The 20,810-nt window shown below is 36.1% G+C and overlaps 1 protein-coding gene across 2 annotated transcripts in view; it reads right to left on the reverse strand.

Annotated features, from left to right (window-relative positions):
* The window catches only part of Tdrd3 (tudor domain containing 3), a 123,418-nt gene that overhangs the window by 17,186 nt on the left and 85,422 nt on the right, over positions 1-20,810 (reverse strand). For both annotated transcript variants that reach the window (XM_051195310.1, XM_051195311.1), the window contains one exon: positions 13,051-13,176. In XM_051195310.1, coding sequence (XP_051051267.1) covers positions 13,051-13,176 — 126 coding nt within the window. The remainder of the gene's footprint in view (positions 1-13,050; positions 13,177-20,810) is intronic.

Here is a 20,810-nt window from a genome sequence, read left to right on the forward strand (position 1 = left end):
AGGATTATATTAATATTACTGGCAAATTCTAGAAATTTATTTCTAGAGGCATTTTCTAAAAACTGAATTTTGCTGATGCCTTTGGGCAACAATATACTCATTAGGCTAGAGAGACTTTTAAAACAAGAGTTCCCAGTGAGAACCTCCACTGGAAAGTGGATGAGTGGCAGACTAGCTAGCTTGATCTTAATAGACACAGAAAGTTTGTCTTATTTGTGTATCAAGTGTTCTTCAGGCAGGTATGAAAAGACCAGAAACTGAGGGATGAACTGTCACAGAACAAGTTTATTTGCCTTTGACTTTTCCAATTGGAAATAAAGGAAAATTACATAAAGTTTATAAGACACAGAGAGAGAGAGAGTGTATATATATATATACATATATATATATATATATCAGCTATGTATAACTTTCTTACTTTAAAACACTATGTTGATATATTTTCATTCAGGATTTTAAGTTGTTAACATATATCACAGATTTCACTGTGATGTTTTTGACAGAGAATATCTCACCATTTTTATGGTCAGACACTTATGTAGTTTTCAGTTTCTTGCTGTAAGGATTGTGTGCGATCCCATTAGGAGACATTTGCAATGACAGAATGACTGGCTTCAAATTTGAGTACTCTGATACCTTGGTGGGGGGGTCGAAAAGATCTTGTCAATTCCAACTGCCTTTAGCACTGTATCAGGGTGCCTATTTCTCCGCACCCTTAAAAGCATGAGTATTATCATTAATTTTTTTCCATTGATTGATAAATCTAAAATGTTTGTTTATTGCTTCAGCCTGCATTTATAACTAAGTTTTTGTTATAAGAGATGGCACTGCTACTTCAGGAAGAAACCATATGAAATGTAAGTCCATGGCTCAAGGCTAAAAAAAGCAAAACTTTTTATAAAATTAATTCAATAATGATATGAGTAATTACTGTGCTGCATGGCAATCAGGCATTAATGGCAAGCAGTCCATGGTAAATGGCTACTGTTATTTATAGTGCCAGACTAAGCATTCTTAGATTGTGGGGAAAGATGAACCAAACAGAGCATCACACTTTCCTTAAGTCCTATAAGGATCATTTGGTCTGAAGCCAGGCGTGTGATCAAGAAAGCATATCATATTCCTCAGTTCCATGCACCCTTCATAGCTGAACACCCAAAAAGGCAAGCATAGTCAAGTAAATTGGGTAAGAGTAAGCCAGCACTTTCCTAACAGAGGAAGCTGTACCGTGTAGTCCTCAAAGACAGGCATCAAACCTCTCATCTCTCGTCTACAGATCTCCTCAGATTAAGGATCTAGGTTTCCAATGAGACTGCTGAGGGACTTATTTCCACACAGGAAAGAAAAGGGAGGAATTTCCCTTCGGTTTTCCAAGTCAATCTGCCTAGCAATGGAGGAGGTGGGAAAAGAACTCAAAAGACCTTCCTTCTACCTAAATCGTTCTCTTCAACAGTCTGAATCTTCATGCATTAGATTTTTCTTTGAAGTTCTGAAGCATGCAATTCTGAGATAATTAAAGGGAGGTGAGAGTAGAGTGAGAAGGGATAACAGTATCCCGCAGTCCATCATGAAGATTAGTCCACTTAGTTTTCCACACAGAGAAGCATGCAGAGGGCAGGAACAACGGTTCCGATACAGAGAGGACATGGGAAAAAGCAAAAGCAGTAAAGTCATCTGGACTGCTTCAAGAAGGCACAAGTCAGAACACAAGACTTCAGAGGAATAGAAAGGAGGCCAAGCCCACACTAACAAAAACGGTCTCTATAGATGTTGGGAGGCTACAAATCACATTTATGTAGATCATATTTAATCCTCACAACATCCTGTAGGGAAATTGAGACTCAGAGATGTCAGATAACTTACCTAAAGTCACATAGGTAGTAAGTGCCAGAGCCGGGACTGGAACCCAGGTCTTCTGATTCCTCCTGTGCATTCCCAGCTCCCCTGCAGCTGAAGCAGGGGCAAAAAGGGAGGTGGAAGTAATTTGCCCATGACCAGCCCTGCCCTGCCCTTTCCCTTCTTTCAAAAGGCTGAGCAGAGCAGACATTTTTTCTCTTTCTGTGACCCTTTCCACCAAATCCCTTCAGGATAGAGCATCGAGAACCTAAAAACGTTTACTAATCTTGAGCTCAAGAATGGCAATAAAAGGCAATGTCCAAAGTTACATCTGGCTAGACTTTGAGTTTAGGTAAAATTCATTGAAATCTCAAAGCATAATAACTGTCACTTTAGAAAACAAAACTTTATGTTTTACAATTAAATAATTTAAAGGTGTTTGCACAATGCTTTTTTTTTTTTTTAAAGCCAGTTCAGTTACACTTTTTGAAGTACATAGGATAATTCTGAAAACTGCTGATGAGCCAAGACACCAACCTACCAAAGGTACTCCATGCTGAGAGACCACTTTTCACCCATTTAACCATCTTCACTCAGTGGTTATGTCATATTTAAAAATTATTATCATTAGAATGAAAAGTTCATGCATTCAGTTTCTTCCACAGCCCACATTAAGTATTTTAGACAGAGATGTGTATGCATAGTAAATACTTGGATATCACCTATATTCTTTTCTAAATTTTGTCTAAAATATTTTTAGTGTTGCCTTCTAAAATCAAATTTCTAAAACAAAATTTAGATTTTCCATGATCTAGCTTGGAGAATACATAACTTTTCTTAAGGGGCATTTTAACTTATTTAAATTCCTATGAAAATATGAGCAAATTCAATGAGAAATTTTCTAATGTCCTAAGAATACAAAGATACAATTCAAATTGCCTGTGCCTGTAGCTACCTTTTCAACATTTCTGGACCTTTTTGCAATATGTCTTCATGCATTTCAGACCCTGTCAGTCTTCCTGAGAACACCTAGGGTCAAGGGCAAAATAAGCATTTATACACATGAGCATTGGGGATATCAAGGTATTCATTCGTGCTCATGGCTTTTGGCCATTTTCTGAGTCTCAAACCATTATTCCTTGTCACCAGACAGCAGCTGGAGCACAGTACTGTCTCAGTTAGATGGTATTCACCCTAATAGTTAATCACTCAACATTTTCAAAGTGAGAAGTATAACAAAGAGGACAAAGTAAAGGAAAAGGGGGCTTGGAAAAGGAGGAAGAGGAGACAGAAGAAGGGACACATAAGTGAAGGGGAGCTGCCGAAAAGACACAACAAATATAAAGTACTAATACTCTTGAGCTCTTGACAGGTTTAAGGCTTGTTTCATATTTTAAATTTTTGAATTCTAATATTATTTTGGTCGTGTTATCAGAAAAAGTAAGTCTCTGCAGTTTTTCTATATCACTGCAAACTTTACTTAACTAAGACTTTTAAGATAAGTACCTATTATGTTGTCCTAAGCCATTCATTCAGTTGTACCAGAAAGAATTATCAACACTTCAAAAGATTATATGATGGCCATTTTTAGAGTTTGAAGCATACAGAGCTAAACTAACTTCTGATGCCATGCTTTGTATAATTAGCTCTCTGTAAATGAGGACTCAAAGGATTGCCCCTGATTACACATCTGGAAAGGATATTTATGCATAATGTTTAACATACCAGGAAATGGTTATTGAAAAAAATCAGAGTTTTAGAAAATCAATGTTTGGGCTTCCAAGGCTACTTTCCCCAAACTACCCCATTGCTATGGCATGCATAACAAAACTGTAACCTGGAACCACGCTAGCAATGCTGCCAGGCTGCTCAGTTTAGTCTCATGGTGGTCTTACCAGTATTTACCAGGTACTAGAGAGGAAAATATATCTCTCACTTCACATGCACAACCAATTTATTTTTCAAAGAACTATTTACACAAAAAGAACAAAGTCCTTGGTAAAAAACCTACCATATGGATCTGTGATGTTTATTAGGTTTTGTGTCTATGAAGGAGGCTTTGCTACCATAATTACATTAATTACTCAATAACCAATAATCACCTTTCACTGTTTGAGTACCAACTCCAGTTTTTATGAACCGAAAACTCTTGACACCATCAACCTTAGAAGAGATAGTACCTATGTATGGTATACAATCACTGATTATTTACACAATTCCTTTTATTTCCACGGGCTGCATCCAACAGTAAATTCTGACCACCTTTCTATGTATCTGAAAAGAGGGTACTTTTTAAAATAAGAATACTCTTCCACCTTCAAAAGACCTTACATAAATGTTAAAATTAGACTCTAGATTATTCCTTCACCGATGTAAGAAATGATGGGGGCGGGGGGACAGAGAACTTGAGAAGCGAAAGGAAGGACACAAATTTCTTTTCTAGGAGCCTTAAACTAGCAACTTCTAATGAATCAAAACCATAGTACACACCAGCCTACATAAAAAGAACCATGTAAATGTTGATGCACAAGGTCTGATCTCCTACAGTCCTGCCCTCCACTAAGAAGTACCCAAGTGAACTAACTGCTTTGAGCACTTTTTTATTTAGTAACTAATGGCAGCTTAATTAAAGAATAGCTTAAGATTTTATTTTAAACTAGATTGTTAGAGAAAAAGACGTATGAAAATAACTTATTGCTGTAATATATAAATATTGTGGACTTCTAGGTCAAGCTTTCAGAAAAAGCCTCATTAGGAATGTTATGATGGAAATCTTGCCAAGGGGTAATTTCTTAAAGTTAATATATAAAAACTTAGAGATTAGATAAAATCGAATTAAAAGATCAATGAGTTCTGAATAATTATATTATATAAAATAAAATCTTCCATCTTTATGAAATAAAATCCAATTACTAAAGACATAGGACATAAAAAGGGTCATGAAGTTTTAGAAATATATTTTGACCTTTATTTGCAGAAGGTAAAAATCTTGGGATGTTGGAGGAAACTGGTTTTATATAATTAGAGACCTTATTATTAAACATCTAAAAAAAAATCACCTTATACTTTGAAGATGAATTATACTACCTTATAGATGGGAGATTTGAAAGTAAGCTATGGAAAGAGTTACAACATTTACCAAGCATCTGTTTAGGCTTTCTTTCTGTACAGGTAACCAACAAAGGGGAATTAAAGAGTTCCAAGAGCTGATGAGTCTGTGAATCTCTGTATATTAACTCTTCCTCTTGGTAGACCTAAAGTGCGTATTAATTTGTTATCAAATCAAGGAAGCTCTGTAATCAAAACATACACTTAATTGCATTACCCTCATTTTCCAAATTTAACTACTCATGTCCTGAGAATACAGCTGAGAAAACTAGATTGGTCAGGCATGAGGAAACATGAAACAATGACTTTTGCTTTCTTATATTGCTCTAAGAAGCCTAACTAGAACCTCTCCCTTCTGTTTATTCTCAAGATCATATGAGGCTGAAGGCAATTAAATGTTACTCACTGTGCAGCATTTCCTTTCCTTTCTGACTACAGCTCTCAGCCAATGACAGGCCACTAAGGGGGTTATTTCAGACCAAAGTATAAGTAAACTCTTGCCACTACTTTCTAAGTTTAATTGAACTGGAAACTTGGCAGCACCAAAATGCTTACCACAAGAAAATAGAACAACACTCCATTTTTTTTTGGGGGGGGCAGAGATATGATAAAACCTCCTGCATAATAAGTAGCATTGGTCCAGTAAAGTATGAGAAATTAAGGCAAAAGGGATCTCCCAACTAAAAGATTTAAAAAACCAAACCAAAAACAAAAACAAAAAACAAAACCCTAAGATAAAAATCAAGGATGTAATTTTTAGGAAACAGAATGAAAACAAAGATAAAGATATATATATATATATATATATATATATATATATATATATATATATATAATATTAAGGAAGAAAGCACAAATTATTACATAAGATTTAAATGAAATGGACTGCTGATAATTCACTGCACTATAGTCAAACGTGTACCATACGTCCACTGTTGAATATTGTGAGGGTTCATCAACATCACTGACTAAAAGCTAAAAGCTGCACTGAGGAAATTCTAGCCGAAAAGAACATGAGCCTACAGCACAATGAGCAACAATATAGTTTGCTATTACAGATGGGGGTGAAATGGCCCCCAAAATTCACTAGAAGCAAAAGCAGAATTGTATTTGTTTAATTCAAGAAAATCACCTCTTCCAATTTAACAGACTCTTTAAAATGAATTGTCATTTAACATTGTTAAAGCATATTTCCCATATAAATTTGAAATCTTCAGGAACACAGAAATAAACATAATATCATTCAGATTTATTTCTTTACTACTAGATTTCCTAGGCAATGAGCATATCAGCAAATACACTCTCCATATATTTGCAAAAGAATGATAGAACTCAGAAAACTCATGGCTTCAAAACAAACAGAAAGACACTATTTACACACAAACAGACTCTTCAGTGGTAAATCAGTTGTCAAGGAGGGGAGGTAAGTTCACCTGACAATTCCCAACCCTTCAGCTATGGCCTTCACTCAATCAATATATGCCATAAAAACTGCCTTGAAGGAAAATGTTAAAAATTCTTTTTAGTAAAGAGTAACGTTATCATAAATTAACTCCTTAATTAATCAACATAATATATTCATAAGCCTATACTTTAGTTTGGTAAAGGAAAGACTTACGTGATAATAGATTAATGTAACGTCTCCTCGTAGAATTATTGAGATATGCAAAAATGACAATTTTATGCTAACCTCATGCATGATAATTAATATTTAGTTTCAGGCACAAATTGCTTTATAAACTCTAATTAAAGTTAGCAACAAATCTGTGTAGTATCATTAAAATAACTTTAAAAGACAATCATGGCCCATCCATGTTACTTTACTTTGAGAGGTATCTCATTGTCAGAATAAAGAAGCAAAGTAATAATACAATCTTAGTATAAAGACTAATCTGAAATTCTCTGAAAAGATCTTTAAATGTGGCTTAAAGAGATCTCAACATATTACTTCAAAATTTTGAAATAACTTTTTTATAGGTTTTGAAAATAGCAAAATTTCCAATGATGGAGTAATATACCTCTGTAGAATATTATACCTAGGTCAAAGCTAAATCTCAAGGTTTTCACAATAGTCTATTTAGTTATCTGTGACAGCTGAATCTGAGTTTCAAGGGCTATGAACAGTTTTAAGGTCTGGAGTATACCTATAAGTGAATTACAACCTTCCCCCATGTCAGCAGCTTTCATATCTCCAGTAAAAGGCTCAAGTATAGCCCACAGCCTCCTGTAAGAATCATAAGATGTTAAGTAATAGCTAAAGAAGAAATAATAAATAAGACATATCAAATGTAATAAATGTATTGAAAAGAAGTTTAAAGATGGTATATAATTCACCTGTGGAATAATGTACTTACAGCATGCATGGATAAGGGTTCAATCACAGCATCATAAAAATTAATTTAAAAACATTAAAAAAAAACAGCATAGATGAAGTGCAGGCTCCCAAATTTAAAAAGGTTGCTTTCCATTAGAACTAGACATACAGTTTGCTTCTGACTTTACACCACAAAAGAAAATGAACACATGGTAAACTTTGACTGTTTCTCAAAATATAGTGGAGGGAGGGGGAGGAAAGAAAGACATACTTTAGTGAGTGACCAAAACTATGTTGTTAGCAGTAACACAGACACTAAGTTATTTAAGAGTTTATCAGCAAGAATGGCAAGTCTATGGTCAAACAGACATTCTAAATACTAACTGGCAAAGCCTCACTGTTACATAATTCCAGTAATTCCAATCTCCAAGTTAATTTCCATAGCAATTGTCCTCATTTCAATGTCTACTACGACCTTTGATACCCTGTACAAATTACATATAGCCGAATTAAATTACTGACGCGATCTTGTTCTTATACATTTCAGGATTCCTTTTCAATTCGTTGTTCTATCGATAAAAACTCAATTCTCTTCGATTCTCAGTAAGGTAGGGTTTTCATTGTTCTTCAGTACTTTATTTTTAGTGAAATAAATTTATGGTTTTTTATGAATGTTATTTGAAATTGAAAAGGTAACTTTTACATGTGCTTTCCAGGATGCTATCATTGGGGGAAAAAAACAAACTTGTGTAAAGATATTTCAAAACTAAAACTTCAGACAGGGTCGGATTATGTAGCTAAGGTAATAGCACAAGAGTACACAGTCCATGGTGACCTTGAATTTGTGAACTTCTCTCGGCCTCCTGAGTGCTGTGGTTTCTGCATATGCCATTAAGCCAGGCTAAAGTTTATTGTTTCAAAAGGAAACAAAACCATTCACAGTACAACAAGCCTATACTTCTACCTACTGAAGATTGTGTAAGGCCAGGAGTTCAAGGCCAGCTTGGGCATCATAGCAATACCTTACATTAAAGAAAGAAAAATAAATAAATAAAAACCAAACCAAACAAAACAAAAGATACTAGAATGAGATAAATAGAAAAACGTATTTTTTATTTTCCATTAGTATTTTGTATGCGTGTGTGTGTGTGTGTGTGTGTGTGTGTGTGTGTATGTGTGTGTGTGTGTGTGAGCATGCATGTGCACATACCTGTGCATATATACAGAGAGGCTGAAGGTAAATGCTCCTGTCTTCTATCATCTTCCACTTCAGTTTTGGGGATGATCTCACTGAACTTGACTAGCTATAGTAGCTATCCAGTGAGCCCAGATTTATTATCAGCCTTGGGATTATGGATGTGAAACTCTATCCTGGCTTCTTACATGAGTGTTGGGGAACTAAATTCAGGTCCTCGTGCCTACACAGCTAACACTTTACTCACAGATTCATCCTCTCAGAAAAAAAACATAGTTTTTAATACATAAGTTCACTGTTAAGCTTTCTTCAACACCAATCTTGTCTTCAAACTAAAGTGGAATGAAGAGTTATCTCTACTGGTATTTGGCTTTGAGAGTTCAAGAAGTAAGATACTGAAGATACTTTCATATAACAGAGATATGTTACTTCTGTGTACAGGGTGGAGATTTTTGTGGGCTTACATAAACTATTCACAGAAATACTTCCTGAAATCTGGGAGGTATGCAGGGAATATATGTTAAGTAAAAAATGACACCACAAAAAACACTTAAAATAGGAAGATTACTTTAAAAATCCTAACAATCCATCTGTCACTTTGCATGCTAAGGTTGTAGAACCAATCATTATCTAGACAATGCAATTCTCTGGTTGGAGTAAAAGATGAATAGAAATCGCTTTCTGATAGAAACGGCACAGGCTCTGAACATTTTTAAGAGAAAACTTAGATACCAGCATTCTCCAAAACATCTCTTGGGACAAAAAAGTCTCATGGGATCTAAGTCTTGAAGGCATTTGAAAACCCAAGTGTAAAGGAGCCTTTCAGAAACAACTCCGGAAAAACAAAAGGTGAATCTGTGCAACACAGTCAAATATTTCACAGGGTTTCCAAAATCTTTAAACTGGTATCCTCATGTTAGTTTTGGAGTTCAAAGGAACCAATTAGAAAGGGCCTGCAGGGCACACCATTAGCAGATTTCCTTGCTAATGTTTTCTCATACAGTAAAAAGGATTAAAAAATATTATGGGTTTTTTCCATGTATATTTCTATAATGCCTCAACTACTTTGCTAAAACAATGATAGCTCTATAACATTTCAATAATACACAAATGAGCACATCGGCATTCAACATACAAACACAAAATTAAAAGGTATTTTCTATTTATTTTAGGGTGTTTCTGTTTTGTTTAAGGGACATTATAGAGTCTTGAGAAGAGTATCAGAGGGAAAAATTAGAACGTTTATATAGTTCAAAACAAACTGTCATGTTACATACAATAATTAGAAAGTCCATTACATATTAGACATTAAAATAAGACTTATTTTATCTTAATTTATGTTATGTTATGTTATGTTATTATTGTTTCTAGATGCCTATTTGTGTTTCTAATGAGAGGGAGAAAGAAGGGGTGTGTATTTGGGTGGAAAGAGAAGTAGGGAAGACTTGAAAGGAGCTGGGGATGGGAAACGGCGATCAGAATATACTGTATGAAAAGAATCTATTTTTAATTTTAAAAAAATTAAAGAAAAAAACAAAACACCACCACCAACAAAAACTAACACAACTTCCTACAGTGGTAAATGGAGCCAGGTAGAAACAGGTTGTAATAAAAAAGAAGTTCAAGATTAACATAACAGGGTGTTTAATAAATCATTTTCAAAAACTAACGTATCCAGTTAAAATCAGAACATATATTTTGAGTAAATAAAATATCAGCCCTGTATGTGTCCTAGAAATAAAAAGGTGGGCACATCCAGAAAAATGAATAATCATCCTTCCAACATATGTAAAATAAATAACCCATAAACCTCGTGAGAAAAACATTAACACTTAGATTTAAAGCATTAACTTTTATTTTAATTTTCCATACAACCGACTGTTAACTTAGTCTTTATGTCTTTTAATATTTCATGTTTCCTACTTGATGATTTATCCTTACATCTTTGAAAAGCAGTACAAGCAACTGTTTTTTCATAAATGCTTTTTTGGTTTATATGCAAGCTGTTTTTGGTTGTTCTGCACTTTATTGAAAAACATCTTCACTAAATGATCATTGGTATTTTTGGAAAACTTAGAGGAGATTTTCCAACATTTTTTGCCAATAATAAACATGAACAATAATCAAATCAACATACTATTTCACATAAACATACATACATATATGTAGTGCCAGATTTTAAGAACTGAAAGTTCAATAATCCACAGTGTAAATGGGTAATTGTGCTAAGGCCCCTTGCCAGATTCTCTGCACCTTTTACAGCCCTTTAATTCTGTAGAGTGAGTCAGTCAACTAGGGTTGCCTTCCTATTGGTACAGTAGATGTTTTGCTTATAATTTTGTAGAGCTTTGATTAAGTTACTCTTGATACAGTTCCAGCATACAGAAATGCTCATAGACTGCAACATAAACATTCTAAGAAGGTAAAAGAATTCTATCTTGACTCTATGTCACATGTACTGACACCTGTATATATTGTATTGCTGCAGTGATTTTTTATGTATGTATCTATGAACACATATTGTTTAAATGGAGATAGAGAAAGAATTGTTAAGCTGGTGGCATCTACATTTGAAGATGTTTCTCTCATGTAACTACTCTTGCAGACAAGAATGACTGATCTTTCCCCCAGCAATGATGTCCATGCTCCAGTTACATTAATTTATGCAAAAAAAAAAATCTTCAGTTAGGAGGAAAGAATGGCAAGAATCTCCAGAAGAATGTAGTGATTTTATCCTGTTTTGCAAAACTAGTTTAGGCATCTTATTCAAGCTTAAAATATGTGAAAATAAATCATGAATGTTCAACAGAGTTTACTGTGGCTCAGAATATAATCACTGAACCAGCTAGGACATCGGACAAAACCATCATCCAGCTATGCTCACACAAATAAAAATGAAGGTAAGGGCCATGAGGACTACTGAGGCAGAAAAGTAAAAGTACTGTCTGTAGCACTTGAGAACCAAAGTCCTCTAAAAGGGGTTGTTTCAGTGAGGAACAAATGCTATCTGCCTCGAAGAGCAGAATGACTGAAAGAAAACTAAATACTTCTTTCAGAATAAAAGAGTAATATTAATCCCCAAGATTTCTAAAAGTATAAAAACTAAATTACATAAAAATTCTACTTTGAGGGTAGTATAAGAGTGCACACCTGTAACCCCAGAGCTTCAAATGTAGAGGCAGAAGGATTGGTTTAAGCCTATTCTTAGCTACATGACTGATTATAGCCTGTTGTGAGACCCTAGCCTTTATCATGTAAGTCTCTAGATAAAGTAAGCATAATATACACATTAAAACACGACTTTAGTTTGACACTGAATGCTGTGACTAAAAACAATGGGGAGCATTAAAATAGCAAGCCATAATTCAAGTTCTAGAACTACAGATTCAGTAAATAATCACTTTTATCACTAAAACTAGATTAAAAAGTATTAACAAAAAAAGGGAATTAAAATAGCCATCACATGAGATCAAGAAGAGTAACAGTATGTGAAGTCAAGTTTTACCAAGAAAGGAAAAATAAATCAGAAAATGATGGTATCTCAGTCTTTTAGAGAAAAACTGGGAAACTTTCGAAAGTGAGGCTGAAGGGAGTGTCCTCTTCAGTAAAACTATGAGCCAACAGTAACATCATACTGTAAGCACAATGAAAAATTACCTTAGGAAATAATAGCCTTTCTTGAATAACAAGGCAACAAACACCCATGCCCCTGAATCTGAAGAATGCACTTGAGTTTTGTGCTCTTGTTGTATTTATGTTGGAGGATGGGAACACTAATAAAGATGTGAAAGAAAAACTTGAAAACACCAAATCTAAAACAGCTCATGAAAAGACAATGCAGGGCTCCAAAGAAGAGGCCTCTTGGCAGGGTGATATGATTTTCTGCTATATTTTGACATTTTAGGGAAATCACAACAAATTAATTAAAATAGAAAGTGTAGGACACAGTTCTCTACGGCTCTTGTACTTACATGTGGATGATAATCAGCCTGAATAAAGTCAAGGAAGTCCTATAAAACATGGGCTCTATGAGGGTGGAGAAACGCTAACTTACGTGATCAAAGTTGGTATATAGCTTTGACAAACAGCTGGCAATAAAATTCATCAAGTAGTTACTAGTCTGAAATATTTAGTTACTCTGCATGTATATATATACATGGGTAAGGATATGCATGTGGTAAACAGTGTGCAGAACCATAAAGAAAGTAATTTCCTAACTGTATAGGTACCTAACATAATAAACAAAATCATGTATCCCATAGAGATTGAAATTTGACAAATTTGGGGCATAATTTAGCTGAATTTAAAGTAACAATTTGAAAAAGAAAATATGCATAAAACCCAATTTTACACATACAAATACTTGGCAAACATAAAGTTACCTATTTCCAAAGCATGATAGAACAAGACATTACACACTGGAGTAATTGTAATGCATTTATTTTTAGCTCAGATAAAGTCGAAATCTTTAGTTGGAATAGCCACTTTCAAACAAACTCACTATTTTTCACTTGAAAATTTTGTATGACTATGCCTAATCCTTTAGAGCTAGTTATTTTCTTCAAAGTAGCCTTTGTACAGAATTTGGATCACGTACCCATGCCTCTGTTTGAATGGGCTTGATATTGCTTAATAGCACCTCTTCATAGTTTCCGTAGTCAGTGAATTTAACAACCGCTGTCATACCCGAAGAATGGAGGGCTTCAACTTCTGCTCGGTAAAACTGAGGAGGCAAAAAGAAGTTTGAAATAGGACATCAGTGTTGTCTACAGAGGTAATGCCTTCTTGGCCAGGACATCTTAATATTGTCGATACAATGAGAAAAGATAACAAAACACATTCTCCACATCATTCTAAAAGTTAAGTAACTCCAAGTATGTACCAAGAACAAGTTGGTTCTTCATTAATATATTGGTAATAACTAGTGCCTCTTACATAGTATTAAGTTAATGCCTGATGTTTTCTCTTCGTGTCTGAGAGTGCTACTTAGTTTACAGCAATCTGCTGGGATGTCCTAATCCTAGGGCTTTGGCATACATTCCTCTCGCCCTTCCTCTATTGTTTTTAGACTCAGTATTCTGTTCTCAGTTGTTCTGAGTATATGTTTTAATTTTAAACTTCTCAAATTATGTCAGTTCACAATAAGTTCAACAATCATACTGTAGCCTAGGAAAACAAATAAGCCAATACCTTTTGTGGAACTTAAAATTTAATCTTTGTCTCCTGTGATTCTGTACAGTAACTGAAAGAGTATAGTATATTCCACTTATCTGGTTTTTAGATTCAACGTCCCAAAATACAGTCTTAACACAGAGGCAAGTTAAAAAGCCTTATTTAAGAAATCCAGCAACACCGGGCATTGGTGGCACATACCTTTAATCCCAGCACTCAGGAAGCACAGGCAGGCAGATCTCTGTGAGTTCGAGGCCAGCTTGGTCTATACATCTAGTGCCAATACAGGTTCCAAAGCAATACAGAGAAACCCCGTCTCAAAAAAACAAAAACAAAAACAAAAACAAAACAAAAACAAAAAAAAAATCCAGCACTAAATAAAGCCATATATTTAATTTCTTAAAAAACAAACAAGCAAACAAACAAAAAACAGTACCTGACAACTTAATAAAGGTTACCCATATTAAAAACAAAAACTTAATCTATAATGTGAAAAGTAGTGAAATATGGTTGTAATGATGTGCTATTTTAAAAAGCTGTGAACTTAACAAAGAACTTCTTGTAAGGATGGAATTCATTAAAGATGAAGAATGTTTAGCCAGGAAAAGGATATTCCAGGGGAAATTATGGGGCAGAGAGATGAATATAGGGAACTAATACAAGATTTAAACTAATTATGATATGATGTGACTGTTCAACAACAAATTAGGATCAGTAAGTACTAAAGGTATGATAATGAAGAGTCTACGAACAGTTTGTATTTCATGTATAGGTAAGAGATTTTTAAGTAGAATGATCATGTGGTCTAAGACAAACATCATAGTGATGACATTATCATCGGCAAAGTTGGGGGATCTAAGATTACAGGCAAGGGAAACAATTTGGAGGTTACTGTTATAAGATTCAAGTCCAGAGGGGAAAAATAGTTCAGTTAGTTTTATAGTGTAAAGAGAGTGGAAAACTGCCTCAAATTCTTAGTTCTTCTATAGAAATAAAACAAGGAATTGTGTAGAACTGTGTAAACATTACAATATATTGGTGATCATCTCTAAAACATAATTATAATAAAATTAGGGCATGGTTTCCTAATGGTAGTTATAAACCATTTCTTTTTTTAAGTTTCTTTGTTTCTGTCTAAAAAAATCTGGAAGTTTTCTATTCTTAACAAAATAAAAATGTCCCTCTTCAGTCTAAGGGACCTCTGACACTGAAACCAGGATGTATCCCTGGTGCACAAAAGGACTTTGGGAGTGCATTCCCCATGGAAGGATACTCCTTTAGCCTAGAGGCAGGAGGGAGAGCCTAATCCCTACTTCAAATGACTTGACAGATTTTGATGACCCCTCCTAGAAGGCATCACCCTTCCTGTGAAGTAGAGGGGGTGGGATGGGAGAGTGGTTGGGGGGCATGGGAGGGAGGGGGAACTGGGATCAATGCGTAAAGTAAAATAAATAAATAAATAAAATAATAAATATATGTAAAAAAGGAAAAAAAAACTTGTAGGAAATAAGTAGGTTCTTAGAACTTGAAGAACAGATTGTGTGTTTTTGCCATATCCCTCCCAAAGGTGTTTCACCACAGCGAGGAAGGCTGCATCTGAAAGTAAACTGTGCAGCTGTTGGTTCATGCTGTCATGGTGACACCTCCAGTATTATATGTTTTGTGTTTCAATAAAACCTTTCAAGGTTGAAAGGGGGAGGGCTCTTAAGCTGGGTGGCTTTAGGAGGTAAGTGATTCTATCCCTTCACAGAGCGAATAGTGTTGATTTCTATTACTTAAAAGTATAACCTAGAATCTAAAGATGGCCATCCTGACTGAAAGTATAAAAGCCAATGTAAATCAAAGTGGTCACCTTTAAAGACCCTCTAGTTGTTCTAACAATACTGTAATAACTAAAATATTTTGCATATCAACTTAATTTGAACTATTATTATAAACATATTCAATACAGGCAGCAAATGAATTCAGCACACTGGGTTTTTTCCTATGTTCATAATATAGTCTTTATTTTGATAAAGTGCCTATTAACTATAGGCTATCACTAGTTATGACAAATAATTAGACTGTTTCATTGAAAAGAAATGTTGTATTTGATCCTATCAGCATACTGATTTCATAGACAATTATAATTAAGATTAAAATTTTCTTAAAAAGTATTTATGGGAGGCATTTGGATATCAATACATATAGCTAGTGTTAGGGACCATCACCATCCTCACTACCTCACGCCTCTGAGATGGAAAATTACTGACTAAGAAATAAGCAGAATGTTCAGCAGAGCATTCTTAGATATAGGCTTGTGGCTTTACCACCAGTTAAAGAATAGCTCAGGATATTCCTCCTGTTGTAGCTTTACAGCCCGTTAAAGAATTGCTCAGGATAGTCCTCCTGCTACAGTTTTACAGCCAGTTAAAGATTAGTTCAGGGCATTCCTTCTACTGACCCTTTCATCCTGCCCACTTGCAAACCCTACTCACATCCTGCCTATGGTCCTATATAAGCCTCCCCTGAGAAAATAAAATTTGGCAGCTTGATCATAATATTGACTTGCTGTAGTTCTTCTTACCCCTTGTCCTTCGTTTCCCCCTAGGTGTATCCCAGTTCCTTGTTGACGGTCCCACAGGACATCTAGGCAACCATTGTTATGGTTGCATTTACCAGTTTCCTCAGCCAAAGTGTTAAATCCTTATTTTGAAGCAGTAGGTTGTATGGTACAAAAATGCTATATGGAGTCTAGGAGATATTTTGGCAGGGAACCAAGCATAATACATGTTCCCTATACCAAATAGCAAGTTAATCAATTACTTCAAAACCTTTACAACCAGCATTTAGCAGGCAAAGGGATGTTTACTTAGGTGGTGGGGGGTTACCTCCCTTTATCTGAGAGTAGGCTCAGGCACCAGCCATGGCAATCCTGACTTAAGGAGTTAATTTTCTTTTACATTAGAAGTTCCCTTTCTCTGTATAGATTTAGGGCCCTAGTTTTTAAGTTTTTATTAATTATAATTTTTGGTCCATCAGCTTTTGCTCACTTTTGAGGAAAAATTGATAATCAGTTTCCAGCTCATAGACTGTTATAATTTGTGATAACACATCCTTTTGTATTCCCTAAAATTGTAAGGAGTAATCTTGTAAAAAATGACATGTTAGTTTTTACTGATGGTTCTTCTAATTGATAGAAAAGAATATGTAGTACAGACAGGTATAGCTCCAGCTCAGATAGTTGAGTTACAAGCTGTTGCAATGGTTTTTCAGCTTCTAATAAATTATTCATTTAACTTACATACTGATAGTCATTATATTTTCAGAGTTCTTCAAGTTTTAGACACAGTTTCATACATTGGATCTAGTAATAATCAGGTTAAAATACTGTTTGAGCAAATTCAAAGTGCCATTCATTTTAAAGAGAGTCACTGTGCTTTGTGGGTCATATAAGAGCTCATTTAAACTTTCCTGACCCACTGGCTAAAGGTAATGAGTCAGCTGATAGACTGATAAAAATGATCACTTTATCTCAGGTAGAATTAGCTCAGCAGTCACACAGCTTTCATCATCAAAATAGTAATAGTCTAAGAAAACAGTTTTGTTTAACTATAGAGACTGCTCGACAAATTGTCAAACAATGTGATGTGTGCCCACAATACTTACCTGTAACTAATAATGTAGAAGTAAATCCTTGAGAACTGCTTCCTAATCGTTTATGACAAATGGATGTTACTTATATTGCAAAATTTGGCAGATTGAAGTATGTACACATGGCAGTTGATATGTATTCAGGCTTCTTAATGGCTACTACACAAACTGGAGAAGCCACTAAGCATGTGATAAGTCACTGTTTAAAATGTTTTGCTTACATGGAGTTCCAAAAAATTATAAAGACAGACAATTGATCTGGTATACTAGTAAAGCATTTCAACAATTTCATGCCCAATAAAAAATTAAACATATAGCAGACATTCCTTATAATCCTCAAGGGCAAGGAATTGTAGAGCATGCTCATAGCTCCTTAAAAACACAACTTATAAGAAGGGAGTCCTGCCTCCAGTCTCCACATGATACATTAAATCATGCACTCTTCATTTTCAATTTCTTGAATGTGGATGCCCTTGAGCAACCTGTGGCGGACAGATTCTGGCATGATGGAACTCAAGAGACTTTTTACTCAAGTCAAATGGAAAGATCCATGCACGAACTATGAAAAGGGCCCAACCCTGTCCTAGTATAAGGTCGAGGGGGGTCGAGGGCATGTTCGTGTGTTCTTGAAGGAAGAAAATGAGGCCCAGTGGCTGCCAAACCATTAGGTGAGATGCGTGGAACAGAGAGAAACCAGACCTGAGACTACAAGAGTATAATTACCTCCTCTCCCTCCCGCCCTGTCTCTCCCCCTCTGTCTCTCTCAGAGGTCATTCTTTAGAACAGGCAAGGCTTAGACCTATTGTTTTTACAACAAGGAGGAATTTGTGCAGCACTCAAGCAGGAATGTTGCTTCTATACATATCACAGGTGTGACAAAAGACAGTATGGCCTAGGTCAGAGAAGGGCTAGAAAAAAAAGAAGCAGCGAGAATAGGAACCGGGCTGGTTCCGAAACTGGCTGTCAGCCTCACCATGGCTTGCTACCCTACTCCCTTCCATTTTAGGACCCCTTGCTGGCTTCTTAATTCTGCTTGCCTTAGGCCCTAAGGCCATTAAGAGGTTAACTGACTTATCTGCCAACAGATCGACTCCCTGATGGCAAAGCCTATCCAAGTACACTATCACAGGCTTGACCTCAAGGACTATAATCATGGTGAGCCTATAGAAGGTGACAACCCACGACCAAGAGGGCCACTTCCCAGGGAAGCCTCCTTCTGCTAGTGACAAAACTAAAACATCTCCCACTGAGGTGCACCTTGTGGGAGTGCAATGAAGAGGCCACCAAAGGCGCCTATCCTGGGCTTCATGGGAGTACACCTGGTTGCATGAAGGTTGATGTCAGAAAAACCCTTCTCTCCTCAAAAAGGCATCACGGCAGGCCTGAGCAATCTCACCAGTGAAGGCTGGGTTAGCTTGCTTCAGGATATATGTCACATAACTAGCTAGGGGGACCAAGATCCCTACTCCCACTTGTGGTGAGATAGTGTCAATGGCCCACCTTCTTACAGGAAAAAAAAGGAGGACTTGCCAGGAGCGATCGTGGCATAAGCCTTAGAGATTGCCAGCTTTTTCTTAGAATAGCCCATCGAGTTAAAAGATAGCTACTTTCAGTCCGGATCTCCCTTCTCCCCCTCCCCAACTTCCTGAGAAGTAGAATTTAGGGCTTACAGGGTTGCAGTCAGGTTACTTGTAACCCCTCCTTATACAGGTATTTAACCAGTCCTGAGACCTCTTCCCCTGCTAATAACCTGCTTATCTCTACCTACATTTCCCCTTAGCAGATATCCCACTCACTTTCAGTGACCTGTAATGAAGAACACCAAATATGAAATAAAATACCTTGAGCCTGGAAGATTGCTCTGGGGCTAAGAGTATTTGTTGCTTTTGACAAAGACTTGGGCTTGGTTCCCAGCACCCATATAGTAACTCACAATCATCTGTAACTATAATTTAGGGGACCTGACACCTTCTTCTGGCCTCCGTAGGCACCAGGCATGAACATGATCACAACCATCTATAACTCCAATTCCAAAGGAATACAACCCATCTCTTCTGATTTTCATGGGCACCAGGCACACACATGGTCCACATACACATATGAAGGTAAAACACTCATACACATAAAATAAAATTTTCTCAAATAAAATATCTTGCAATAAATCTAACCAACAAAATCAAAGACGTATACAGTGAAAACCTAAGATACTGAAAATACAAATTAAAGAAGACAATGGAAAGGACACCCATGCTCATGGATTGGTAGGATTATTACTATGAAAATGGCCATACCTCACCCTCCCCGTAGAGTAGGTGGGGAATGGGATGGGAGGAGGGGTTGGGGGGAGCATGGGAAGATGGGAAGGAGAGGGAACTGGGATTGATGTGTAAAATAAGAAAAAATAAGAAAGAAAAAAAAAGAAGAAGAAAAGAAAATAGCCATCCTACCAAAAGCAATATAGTGCTGCTAAATGGACACAGTATTAAAACAATTTCTAAATTGTCATACTAATAGATCAATCTGAAAAGCTTCTATTTGTAGTAATTGGTGTAGTTGATGGTGACAACTGGCTATGGTTCAGAGACTAAGAGACTGCAGAATGCTTAGCCCTACAGGGAACTCAAATACTAAACTGGCTTCCCAAGCAGCAGGGAGCAGAAAAGCCCTAAGTCAGTGGATAACTACAGGAAAGCATTATCTTCTAGATACAGCAGGGCAGTGTATGAACTCATAGTTGTAATAGCTTTTATAAAACCTGTGAAAGCTCAGACCACACCAAATCACAGAAAGGAAAAAAATAAGTTGGGCACACAATCCACTCCAGGCCTTGGAGTTATTGGCACAGTCTTTTAAAGATTGAAATTAAATTTTAAAATGGGACATGGAACTAAACAGAGTTCTCAAAAGATGAAAACAAAATGGCAAGACAAAACAAAATAAAACAAGAAAACCAAAACACTGGCAGAGTCACTGTTACTATGGAAATCTGTAGCTGGTCCTAGGAAGGAAGGAAGGAAGGAAGGAAGGAAGGAAGGAAGGAAGGAAGGAAGGAAGGAAGGAAGGAGGGAAGGAAGGAGAGGAGAGGAGAGGAGAGGAGAGGAGAGGAGAGGAGAGGAGAGGAGAGGAGAGGAGAGGAGAGGAGAGGAGAGGAGAGGAGAGGAGAGGAGAGGAGAGGAGAGGAGAGGAGAGGAGAATGAAAATAGATCTTCAGCATGAACCAGGGAATATACCAAAAAGACTTTATACCCTATTATAATGATACCTGCTCATCCGTCTTCATTGATGCTCTATTCACAACAACTGGTTAATGGATAATGAACATGTGCTATATTTACACAACCGAATATTATTCAGCTGTTCAGAAAAACAAAATTATAAAGTTCACAGGTAAATGGAGGTAACCCAGACTGACAAAAACAACTGTCATATGTGTTCACTCGTTTGTGAATATTAGCTTTAAATCATCTGGTATGCATGCTTCACTTGGAAAGCCCAAAGAGTTCAGGAAATGAGTAACAGTACATAGTATGTAGCTGTCTGTTTTGAACATTC

Source organism: Phodopus roborovskii, unplaced genomic scaffold (genome assembly GCF_943737965.1).
Source record: "Phodopus roborovskii unplaced genomic scaffold, PHOROB, whole genome shotgun sequence".
NCBI lineage: Eukaryota > Metazoa > Chordata > Mammalia > Rodentia > Cricetidae > Phodopus > Phodopus roborovskii.